At 40.8% G+C, this 12,715-nt stretch overlaps 1 protein-coding gene across 1 annotated transcript; it reads right to left on the bottom strand.

Annotated features, from left to right (window-relative positions):
• Positions 1–652: 652 nt before the first annotated feature.
• On the bottom strand, positions 653–11,904 carry fam210b (family with sequence similarity 210 member B). The gene is made up of 3 exons (XM_005740029.1): positions 11,185–11,904; positions 4,291–4,484; positions 653–1,494 (listed from the first exon to the last, which is right to left on the bottom strand). Exons 1-3 carry the CDS (start codon positions 11,686–11,688, stop codon positions 1,278–1,280), a joined length of 915 nt encoding a protein of 304 aa, XP_005740086.1. The 5' UTR covers positions 11,689–11,904; the 3' UTR covers positions 653–1,277.
• Positions 11,905–12,715: the final 811 nt, after the last annotated feature.

The raw sequence follows: 12,715 nt of genomic DNA, 5'->3' as shown, positions 1-12,715 counted from the left end.
GCTTCAGAGTGAGTTTTCCTTTGTTTGGGTTTACTACTCCCAAGAGTCTCTGTGGGGTTCAGGTCAGGTGAGTGGGCAGACACAACAATAGATGATCAGCAAACTATTTTGAAGACCTTCACCATCAGAAGACGTGGAAGCCCAGATCATCACAGATGGAGACACTGGACTTAAAACACCTCGAATTCTGGGATCTTGATTTCCAAATTAGAAAACAGCTCTAATAAAATTAGTTATTAATCAAAAGTGTTCGTAATTACAAAGGGATTAGATTTGAACATCAGCAAAGCCAGTGAGACATGCGAGACTCATCCGAGGGTAAAGGTGGTGTACAAGGAGCGGTCTCTGTTCATTTGGCAGATTGAGCTCAAACTTTGTGTTATTATTGTTATTACTTTTTATAATCGGTACTCTGGTTTTTGCATTGCACGGGAAGAAAACAACTTTCAGTGCTGGAAATTTCGCATTAGGGCTCTAAATAAGAAAGCAACTGTAAATTAGAGGTTATATAATCAAACTGCACTCAGTAGCACTACAGTTCTCTCTGCTCATTGTTCTGTTTAAATATGAACAGAGCTGCCAAAGGATATGGTAAGATGATATGTGTGAAGGTGATGTGGTATTGTTCAACAACAACACAAAACAACCCAAATATAAAAGAGAAATTCTCTTTAATTAAATACTCAAATCAGGAAACACAAATGATTCAACATTCTTCATCCAAAGTTTGCAATGAGCTTCACTCGTATTAGTGACGTTGCAGTTACTGCTTCCGTTCTTGTATTTGGGGGAAACTGTAAGAAAGGAAAAAAAGAACAAAGCCTCCAGAAAGACTGAAGGGATCGGAAATGGATGCCAAGAGAGAGAGAAGGCAAACGGCAAAAAGGAGGACTAAAAAGTCAGGTGAGAAGAAAGGTAAAGATGAGCAGAGAGGGTTGCAAGCAAAACACCAGAACATGGCCGAGTCAGCTGCTGGAGAACGGTGCAGGAGAGATTAGCTTAATCTGACAGTTTAATTAAAAATAACACAATCCCTGTTCACTCTTCTGATTTCAAATAAATATTTGATACATTTAAGTCCTTATGTTTGATGAGCCAAAGACTTCAAACCACAGTAAAGCATTTGATCACTTCGATCTGTTATAGCGATAAATGACGAGGGAACCTGAATTCACAAATGTGAAGGTGTTTCAGTTTGAAGCCAGATGAATAAAGATTTACAGGCATTAGGCCTTTAAAGAGGTTTGTTACTCAATGAGGCAGCAGAGGAGGGGCCATCAGGGTGCAGGTGTGGGAGGTTTGAAGAGTCCAGTCTTTCTGAAGTAGCGCACAATTAGAGGCACAGACACCAGAGTGATGCTGATGCGAACAGGAGCGAAGAGCTTGTGAATGGCGTAGGCCAGGACGAATGTGCTGGTTCCAGCGGCCATCTTGGACTGAACGAATGCCTCGCTGAAGCCCAGTTTGCACAATATGGCAGTCATGTCGATCCCACTGGGAACACAAATCACAGGAAATCTGTAAGTTGGGACCAGAAGGTGTTTGTGTGTATATACACAGTTAGGTCCACAGTACTCTTTATGTGTGCCTCTGCAAAACACTACAAATGGATTTTAAATCAGTCCCGTCTCCCTCCCTTCCCTCCCACCGTGTCGCAGCAGATGGCTGCCTCTCCCCGAGTCTGCTTCTGCCAGAGGTTTCTTCTTGTTAAAAGGGAGTTTTTCCTTCCCACTGTCACCAAGAGCTTGCTTGTAGTTGTTGTGTTTTTTGCTGTTTCTCTGTGTTTTTGTTTTGTTTCTGTCTTTACCTTACAATATAAAGCGCCTTGATGCGACAGGTGCTGTGATTTGGCGCCATGATTGAACCAATTAGACTTTAAGCTTTAATATTGGGATTTTTACCAAATTATTGCATTAACTGTTTAAGTATTAAGCCATTTATTTATACAGTCCCACATTTTGGGGGTTCAAAAACTACTTTAACCTTGACTAACCTTTAATTCCAAAATCATCCACTTTAGTTGTCTTTTATGGTTGCAGGACTTTCAGTGTTGCTGGCCGTTGCATTGTTTCTATTTAAGAATGCACATGATTGCTGATTTGATCAATCTCACATTTTGGCTCTGTCTGAGAGGTTTACTTAGATTTTGATTATGTGAGTAGCTACCAAATGCAATTTAACAGTATTTAAATTAATAGCCTATATATTAGTTGATAGCTATCGAATAGTACACCATGGACAATGGAGGAACAAGCTCTCTATGAAAGCTGGCTATGAAACTGCTCGTCAGCAAACTGTCCGATTACTTTTGACCATTTCAAAATAAGAAGCAGTCCTACAATTAAAGCTGAGGGTTTGTACTTCAATCACACACCTTGATTGTTTGATTTGTGCACAGAGGCAAAGATACAGAGAAATGTGTCTTTGTCCAAATGCATCCAAAAACGTTTTAATCACATGAGTGAAAATAGTCCAACACACACACACCCCAATATATTGGGCCATGCAGCACATTTGCATTATCATCATAATCCTTTAAATAAAGAATGACGTGATGACCATGTTTGCTATATATTCACATTTTTCTTATGTTTTTTATGGTATGTTTACGTGTTACTGTAAGGTGACCTTGAGGGTCTGAAAGGCGCCTATAAATGAAATGTTGTATTATTATTATTATTATTATGTGATTGATTTTTCAATGTAAAAATGAATTAAAATATAATTAAATACATAAATAAAAACTATATTAGGATTTTCTGCTGCAGCATTAGTAGTGAATTAGCATAGACCAGAAATAATATGATGTAACATCTTTTTAAAACTGGTTTCCTCATTGCCTGTTGCATAAAGTTGTAATTCATCTTGATCTCCACTAGGGGGGACTGTTTACAATAGAGAATTTATTGTTTTTGTTTTTTTTAACTTCACGTGTTCTTAACTTGAAGCTATTAGCACATGACTTCTGATCTGCCTTTAAAAGGCTACAGGCACCACTGCCTTCATGAGAAAAGTTTTGATATAGTTTTGCAATTTTGACCCGACCTACTTTGGGAAGCAAATATGCAAAGAATGTGCCAACATGAGTCAGTCATTACAGCACACAGTCACACACAGTTTGAGTCAGCTATATAAAGCGATCTGTCTGCACTCTGGCTTCTGTGTGCTCAGCACACAGCCCTGTATTAGCACACCACATGCCTGAGCGCTGTGGCTGCACAGTGATAATGCACAACAGTTGCAGAGTCATTTTTCAGTTCAAGGGTCATTATCAGCTACAGAAGGAAATCTCCAAGCTCTCAGATTATATCTGTCAGGCCTCTCTGGTATTCGTGCCTCTGGCCAGACAGAAAATAGTTTGAGCTGATAAAGTAGGGGTGTGTTGTGCCGTTTGACTTTTAACCGTCTATGACTGTCAACAGACAGAACGCAAGGACTTTATATTTTGCAAGTCACACAACAACAAATCCTTGAAAGATGAGTAAATTAAACTTGAGCATGAATTTGTCTGCATCCAGCGCCAATGTAATAAGGCTGACTGTCTATACTTTGCTATTGTCTCGTGAATTGGTCCCATTTACTGCCAATCTATGTTCCTCATTGCAAAAGCACATAAAAAAAAAAAATTTAAAAAAAACTGTTTTCGCTTCAGTTAATGATTTCCTACATTGTCCCAAATGGCTGCGAGAGGATTTCAGAAAATGTGGTATTCAGCTGTGGATCAATGAGGACTGTTGTTTCACAGTTAATAGAAAGCAGAAAATCCTCTAGTTTAAAGACTTCTCCATAAATCTGATTAGTGTTTGGTGCATCTACAAAGACTATTCTTTGAGGACCCATTACTGTCGAGCAATGAAACACGATGTTCATTTTTTTTGCCCCACATCAGATTTTAGTGTCGCTACTACATGACATTGTTACATTTTTGTGATTAATTGTTGGGAATTGTTTTTTGGAGAAATGTCAGAACTGTCTCTGCCTTTTCTTTAGAATAGTAAATATCTTTTAGACTCTAAAAGGTGGCTGTAATGGGATACTTTCATCATAGATTGAAACATAGTAGCTTTAGTAGCTCCCTTTGCTTAGGCATCAGTAAGAAGGGAAAAACAGATCACTTTAAAAGTGTTGAGGTATTCTTTGTAGATTTTCTCTAAGGTGTAAAACTGTTTTAAGTATATGAGGTGACTTAAACTTCCACTTGTAAGTCAATTTGATCAGTCTTTGACCTCATCTCTGTAAATCTTAAATGTAAACGCCAATGCCTCGTGCAGTGACCGGACATTTTGTTACCTGGATACTAGCATGTAGAACATTCCCAGAGACATGAGAGAGATCCCGATGTGAAAGGAAACTCCCACTGCTCCATATTCCTTGAAGACTTTCTTAAGCTGCTGGGTTTTGTTGGGTTTCCCTCCCTCTGGCTCTCTGTCCTCCAGGCTCTTCTCCGATGACGTAGTAGAAGCCTCCTTTAAAGTCTGAACATCCTGTACAAAAACATGAGACGCACAACATGAAACGGGAGGATGGACTCTGATACCGTCTCTGTTGCTATAGGAAGCAACAACAAAGACGGTGACTGCAAGGCAAAAAAGAGAAGACGCTTGCCATGAATTAAAATGAAGTTATTTCATTTTCCATTCAAATACAACTGCAGATCACTTTGATATGAGTATTATGACATCAAGCACAACAAAGCCAAAGAGCACAATCACTGGCAACACATGGAACTGTGGAATTGACTAGTGCTGTGGATCTATACACAGTATCTGCAGATAACTGAACTGCTTTACTAAACAGGTGTGTAAAGGTTTGGAAGCCGAATCCATAAAAACAAAAAGAAGAAAGAAGAACACAATACAACTACACAACATCACCTCCATCTTTCCACCATTGCTGTTGTGCTGTCAGCACGTTTAACTTGTGTATGTAATTACAGAGTAATGTTGCTTAGCTGGTTAGCTACCGGGAGCTGTGGTTGTAGTGCCTGGTTTTAACATGCTGGTCTTATTGCAACGTTCAAAGCATCCAGGTGAAAGGTTACTGTAAATACATCAAAATAACTTTCCTTAGTGAGCCTGAACTCTGCACAAACAGTCGTATCTTGGAAATGATGTTGACATGCCATATTTGTTTTGTTAGGACAGATATAGAAACGAAAGTACTATTATAATGTGGAGCAAGCTGGTCAAACAAAGACGATTTTTATGACCCTCCTATTCAAGGAGCAGCCGAGTCAGCTGATTAAACACAGGCTGCTGCGTCTGCGTTGTTTAAGTGAATCACATTATCACTCTCCCTCTCACACACTTAATGTCAGTCACTTTGTGCTACACAAAGAGCCTCTCACACACGTCGGGCTGCGTTTGTGAGCCCAGACACGCACCACTCCAAGATGAACAAGCACCAGACACAGTCCAGCTGCCCGACACGTAACAGGGAGCAGGCAGGTCACTCAGTGTGTGTGAAGCAGATTAGTAAACTGCAACACACAATAACGACATTCAGGCCACAGCGGACGGCAGACTGCAGCAGAGCAGCGACGGCGGACACTTGAGAACGCCTGCATTTGGAAACAGTATGTAAATAAACAACCCTCCATCTGGCCTTATGGCTAAGGCCGTAATGGTTTTATATCAGTAAGAGCTTCAACAGATGCTCAAAAAGAAACAAGTTTCGTGTTGTGAAATAAGTTTTCAACCTTTATTTTGAATCAATGTTTAAGTACATCATTTGAATCTATAGGAAAAAGCTTTCTTTTGAAAAATATATATTAAAATAAATAAAATCTGCGAGTAGTTTTCAGCTTTTAGTAAATGGATTGTGTGAATGTGTTTACTGAACACGAAAGAACTCACTTACACACCTTAGAAATGATTCAGTTTACTGAAATCTTAAGCCATCAAAGCACAAAAGCCCAGAATTTGCACAACACTGTCACCAGTGCTACCACCGAAGCCCGGCTGTTTGCAAGCATCTCTGGGCTGTTGCTGCAGCTTTGCATATCCATGAGAGCACAGTGTTCTTGGTGGATATCTGATGGAGCAGAAATCCAGAGAATGCCTTAAACCGTATTTGTGCCATTCTTGTGGCAGCTCCCCAACCTGCAGTCGTTTGAGGACTATGCCCGAGCCCACACTGCAAGAGTTGCCCGGGCCTTTTTAGATCAGGGGGTCTTTGATGAATAAATTAATAAATCCTTTATTTATTTTTTTTGGTACCGGATCTGGTTTTATTTTGTTGTATTTATCTGCGACAAAAGGCTGGTCCGTGCAAATATTGTCTGACAAACTGGTCCATAGCAAAAAAAGGTTGGGGACCGCTGGCTTAGAATACTAATCGGGTGGAACCAGATAATCTTCCACGGCACACCTATGTGCCGCGGCACAGTGGTTGGAAAACACTGTTCTAGAGGAAGCCATACCTTGTATTAAACATCTTATATATGCGTATATTACAGTATTGGTTTGTTTCATTTACAGCCGTCGTCATATCGAAACATCAGGACTCAAAACTGAAACCTGCATGAAATTAGAAATCAACGAGCAAGTTGTCCATTTAATCAGAAACATAAAAACACAATCCTCTGAGCATGGCACGCTTTTTCCACTTTCGACTATTTGTTCAGACATGTAATGATACAGGTGTGTTTACACGGAGAATCTGTGTCAACCTACTTTTCTCTCCACACAGAAAACTCATGAGGCTTTAATAACACATTGATAGAACGGATTTGAGTAAAACTAAAATAATAATAAAAATAAGTGTCTTGTTTGCTGTAACAGTTACAAATAATTCCATGTAAAAGCATCTTGGTCTTTAGAACTACTTACTGCGTTACTACGAGCCCTGTACATTATCCAGAATGCTATACTGTAAGTTTAAGTAGAATACTACAATTATCAATCATCTGAATGCATTTGTCTGAGTGACAGCACTGCTCCACAAAACAAAGACAAGAGTTGCATGAAGGCTGGGACTCCTTGTTGGAATAATAAAGAACAGCTGACTTTCACAGCTTTAACGTTTTTAAAAAGGCACACCCTGAAGCCAAAAGCTGTCTAAGAAACTATTGTGAGTGTTGCACACCCTGTTATCATAATGCATACATTATTAAAAATTTCTTCTAATTTAAAGTATTTTCTCCCTATTTATACTGGACTAAATGGGAGACTAAATGGAGCAGCTTAGTATTAGATGACTTGGGGCTATTGTGACCAGTGGTTACTCAAATATCTTCTCTGCTGAAGAGGAAACTTGATCTTCCTCTGGAGGAACACACACACACACAACAGGAAATACCTCCCAGGCGCATTCAGCTATTTTTTCACCATGTTCAAAAAAAGACTGCTTATTGTGCCACTAAGCTTGACGTGTTTATGTAGCTAGCTGTCCAGCTAGCAGCTAAGCAATAATCTAAAATCCTGCAGGGATGTGGATGTGTGTGCTTTTATATGGAGTTTGAATGGTCTTTGAGACATCTGCAAATGTGACATGTTTGGTTGTTTTTAAAAATTAGGACCGTTAGAGGCAACGGAAGGCCATTCATTGCTATGTGTGACATTTAGCCTTTACATACAGTAACTTCCATTCATGTCCCTTTCTGCTTTTTAGGCTGCACTGAGACTACGCTTGCAGACTCTCTTTGTGGGTTTTAGTCAGCCACTTAATCAAGAAAGCAGTAACAATGGTGAAGAAGGGAAGATGGGGGGGGGAAAACAGGCTTATCTTTTCTCTTGGCTACAATTTGTCTTGCTAAATTTTGGCCCAAGCTCCTGGATGAAGCCACACGCTTGGCAATACATTCACCGGGCTGCCAACAATGGACAATGGCAGAGTCCGGGGTGGGTGAGGGAGCAGGCCTTTGCTTTTCAGAGGCAAGAAAGGCCAAGCTAAAAGTAAAGGAAGGCAACGCTGTGGGAGGGTCATGTGAGCGAGCAGCTAAAGGGAGTTGTGCCAGGGAGGGTGTATAGGAGGGGAACAGTGGGACTGCTGTGTCTGATAACAGCTTTTCAGAGGCATGAAAACACATGTGACATGCAAGCAAGGATAAAGAGACACTCACATGCAATGCACAGGGCTGTCAGATTCTCACAGCACGATTATTGTGGCCATAAAAACTGACGAATACTACACTGCCACAATTTCTATGGAAATGTTTTAATACATACTGAAAATGCATCTTTAGCTTTTAATGCATCTCGTCTCACATTAGCAAGTGCGTCTGTGACCATAACTCTGCAAAACTTTGACTGTTTTGACCCAGCCAATCAATATATCACATCGGTTCCTTTAGGTAATTGATAGGCTATTTTATTACAACACTCTAAAGGGGTTCCGTCCCTGCTTTGTGACTCATTTTGGTGCTTACGACGTAAATGAAGGAGGGTTAAAGAGAAAGGAAGCCACCTAAATCGCAGTCAAGGAGAGAAAACTCAAAGACAAAGTGGAAAAGCTAATCAGTGAGCTGGCTTTATACACTGTATTGCCAAAAATATTCACACCATCCAAATCATTGAATCCAGGTGTTCCAATCAATTCCTTAGCCCCAGGTGTAGAAGACTCATGAAGCACCTACTCATACAAATGTTTGTAGAAGCAGTCTGCATAAAGATCTCACGATCTGGTGATGTTGTGCCATGGTACCGTGATAGCATACCACCTGTGCAAGTCCAGTTGTGAGAGTTCCTTACTATTAAATATTCCACAGTCAACTGTTAGTGGTATTATAACGGAGTGGAAATGATGGGGAATGTTGGGAACATTAGTTAGAACATCGGCTGCAACGTGGTAAAAATCACAGAGCAGGGTCAGCAGGTGCTAAGGTGCACAGTGCACAGCGATCGCCAACTTTCTTCAGAGTCGATCGCTCCAGACTTCATTTGGCCTTCAGATTAGCTCAAGAACAGAGTGTAGAGAGGTTCATGGTCGACCAGCTGCATCCAAGCCTTACATCACCAAGCATGGTGCAAAGCATTGGATAAAGCAGTGTAAAACACACCATCACCATGTTTTCTGGAGGTGACGAAACACACCTCTCCGTCTGGCAATCCAATGGACGAGTCTGGGTTTCATGGTTGCCAGGAGACCAGTACTTGTCTGAGTGCATTGTGCCAAGTGTAAAGTTTGGTGGAGAGGTGGGATTATGGAGTGGGCTTGTTTTTCAGGAGTTGGGTTCGGCCCCTTAGCTCCAGTGAAAGGAACTGTTAATGCTTCAGAATAGCAAGACTTTTTGGACAATTTCATGCTCCCAACTTTGTGTGAACAGTTTGGGGAGCAGAGACTGCAAGCCAGGACTACCAGCATCGGTGTCTGGCTGACTCACAATTCTTTTTTCCAATTTTCTTTAACAGTGCAATGTATCAAGTATTGTATTGCAAAATCACTGTATCGCAATACTATCTTCTACTAGAAGTAGTATCATTAGTACTAATTATCTTTAGTACTAAAATAATTAGCCCTGACAAAATTGGATTGGGAGTCACAGAATGACTCGCTTACTCATGCAAAAGCCTACAAAAGACGATTATGATATTAACGTGGACATTATCAACATAATAACCTTTTTCATCTTTTGGATGTGACACTTTAAAACATCACTAAAACCATACACACCATACAGCAGGAGAGAAACAGTAAAACAGGAACTCTCTCTCATTAGAGACTGAAGTAGAACCCAGAAAGTGCCTGCTAGGTGTCCTTGAAACACAGTTACACTCAAGCAGGTTCCTGTGGGTGTGTGTGTTTCATTTAACCATCCTTGTTTAATTTATGGTTTCATTTAGGGAACTACAGTTTATACAGCCGTTTACATGTCTTAGGGAGCGTTGCTTTAAATGTGAAATGACTTGACTCCACAGAGAGCTACATGAAAAATGATCATCGATGCAGGGTTCCCAAAGCCCTGTAGTCCATTCCTATTATTCTACTATCATTTTTCCACCCATGAAAGCCTGTTTACTGTTGAGTTGCATTGTGGGTAATATAGGCATCAGATTTTGAAAACCATCAGGCTCTGAGAGCCTATTTCTGAGTTAAAGGGAAAACAGTATTAAACGCTGCATCAAATCTAATCACTTTCTCTCAACCTGAATCCAATTCTTCTGCTTCACAAAATAAAACAGTGTGGTGATTTACTTGTATTAGCTTCTTGCTAATAAAAGGTTCATATTTTATCGAGTTTTATGAGAATGTAAGTGCATACCAATCAGAAGATGACGTGTAAGTGAACAAAGATCTACACCATATGTCAAGTGGACACGACATCCTTTAAGGATTTTATTCTCTTTGTGTCCAGATCAAACTGAATGCCATTCCCATCCCATGTAAGGGTAACGTTGCAACCTGGTTATTTCCCTTATACATTTGTCAGCCTCAACTAACTGTTTAAGTTTTTAAACTAAAAAGTCAAAGAGAAGAAAAAGCATCATTTAAATCTGTCCAAAAACAAATTCTCATATATGAGAACCTTAAACTGATAAATGATTCTTTATCAGGACAGATCCTTGCATGCGTTTGTTTGCTGCTCTTCTAATAAACTAGTGAGATGTTGAACAAGGTAAAAAGCAAGGCAGCATGTTCTTGAGATCTTGGCATGCCCACTGTAGCACTGTAGGTGTGTCCATGTGCTACTGAGTCACCTAAAAATGATGGTAATGTAATCCAGCGTGACCTGTTACACAGCGCACGGTAATAACCTGACCTGTGCCCACACACCTTCAGCTCTTTTAGCATCACGGATGCTGACTCGCACAACCACCCACCGAGAGCACGTGCAAGGCGAAGTTTAAAAGTGCTCAGATGTTTGGTGAGAGTGACTCAGCGCCACTCACACACCGTGGGAGCACGCTCGCTGTTGACACTGCAAAGTGTGATCCAACATGCTCTGAAAATGACACATGTGCTGCTTCGAGTACAGGTTTGTCGAAGTCATGTCAATTATACATGCACCACCGTGGATTCACTGCAAAGGCAGGCGGCCCACATAGCTGTGCGCGTCGTGTAGTGTTGTATAACAAGCAGGCTCGCTCACATGAGGGCTGTTATGCAAAAAGAAAAGCGTCTGCTGTTTTGCATAATTCATAAACATGTTTTGAATCTGTTGCTTGTGGGTGATAGAGGCCAGGACGGTGTGCTCACCGGTTGATCTCTAAAACGTGCTGTGCTCGTGTTAAAGGTTGAAATTACCCCTTTGTCGTCGTCAGTCTGCTCCTCGTTCTTCTTAGTGGCAGCCTGTGTGGATGAAGATCTGGTCTGCATGGTCCTAGTGGAGCAGCGGCGACTGGAAACGTCCCAGTTACCCGTAAACAAAACATTACCCGCCGGGTCCCCCCTGCTGTTTGGGCGCCGGTGTGTGAAAACCAGCGGCTGCCTGAGGATTGTACATTCAGCGCTTTCACGGCGCACAGCTACAGCAGCCACCCAGTCCAAATGCGCCCAGTCCGTGCTGGTTACAAACGTAGACGATGTGTCCCAGTTCTGGATGAGTTCCGGGTGCTGTTTACCCAGGTGCACGGAGGGCAGATAGACACGCCTGACGGATGCGCAGGAAAACCGGTGTCGCTGAAACGAGTGGTCCGTGCGCAGCGTCAAAGTAACATCCTTCAGTCTGCTTGCTTTGGCTCGCAGCAGAGACGAACCCGGTGACTTGAAAGCCAGATCCAGAGCCGCTGCTGTGCGACACAAAAGCATTATCGACGGCACTCACAAGAGCTCGGTGTCTCCAAAAAACCAAAGCAGCAAAAAAAAACTAAATTTTTTTTTAAATAACCTCATACAGCGACTCGGTTGTGCCGGGCAACTAATTACGGGCATAAGCAGCTGTAAACATGCTGCCCTGTGCCCTCCTGTATCCCTCCGGTCCTCTTGTTGACCGATTATCAGCAACAGCCAATGAGGGCTTACGCGCAACCGCAGATAGTAAAGCCTGAAGTGAAGGGAGGGGGTACTTAAAGGTATAACCGTGCTCATTCATGTAATTGAGTCGCACGACTTCAAAGGCTGACGTGCGTGTGTGTTTTAAATTCAGGTTACTGAAACTGAAACTTTTAATTATTTATAGAATTTAGTTCAGCTTTTGCGAGGCCTGAAACTGTTTTAAATACATGGGTGAAGTTAAAATATATATATACATTATAACGAAACATTTATTTCGTTCTCTGGAACAACGTGAACACACACTGTTAATAGGAATGGGACTTACATACTCCCATAAAAAAAAAAAAAAAAAAAAAACACCGTTCTCGTATAAAATCAAGTGGAAATTGAAAGATATCAATAAAAAATGTTTCACATTTTAATGGAATCCATCCATTAAACCAAACATGCTCAGCTCCAGGTGATGTGAATGCAATTGTGTGTACATATGGAGACAACATTATTTCTGAAAATATATTTGAAACATTCAGAAATGAAATAACCAGGAAGAAATTTTTTTTTTTTTATTTTTTAAATTATAATCTAATATAATCTCATATTAAAACCATAAAGTCTTCCTTTATAAGCTTATACACTTTGACACTCAAGTGTTTCTTGGAAGTCCTTACTATAAAAGTGTTCACTAAACTGTGTACTAGACCTCTGTGCAGAAAACTATCATGTTTTATGTCCTAATAACAGCAGCTATAGTGGCAGAACAGTTGGATTACAATTCAACTGTAACCCTCTCAGTGTGCTCTGTCAGATAACCCACCTAGCACAAACTGCACTCATTATTATT

The sequence above is a fragment of the Pundamilia nyererei genome, unplaced genomic scaffold (assembly GCF_000239375.1).
Source record: "Pundamilia nyererei isolate P.nyererei 1_Seehausen unplaced genomic scaffold, PunNye1.0 scaffold00096, whole genome shotgun sequence".
Lineage (NCBI taxonomy): Eukaryota > Metazoa > Chordata > Actinopteri > Cichliformes > Cichlidae > Pundamilia > Pundamilia nyererei.
Note: the sequence above shows the minus strand (reverse complement) of the source record. Positions and strands in the feature narration are given on the sequence as shown.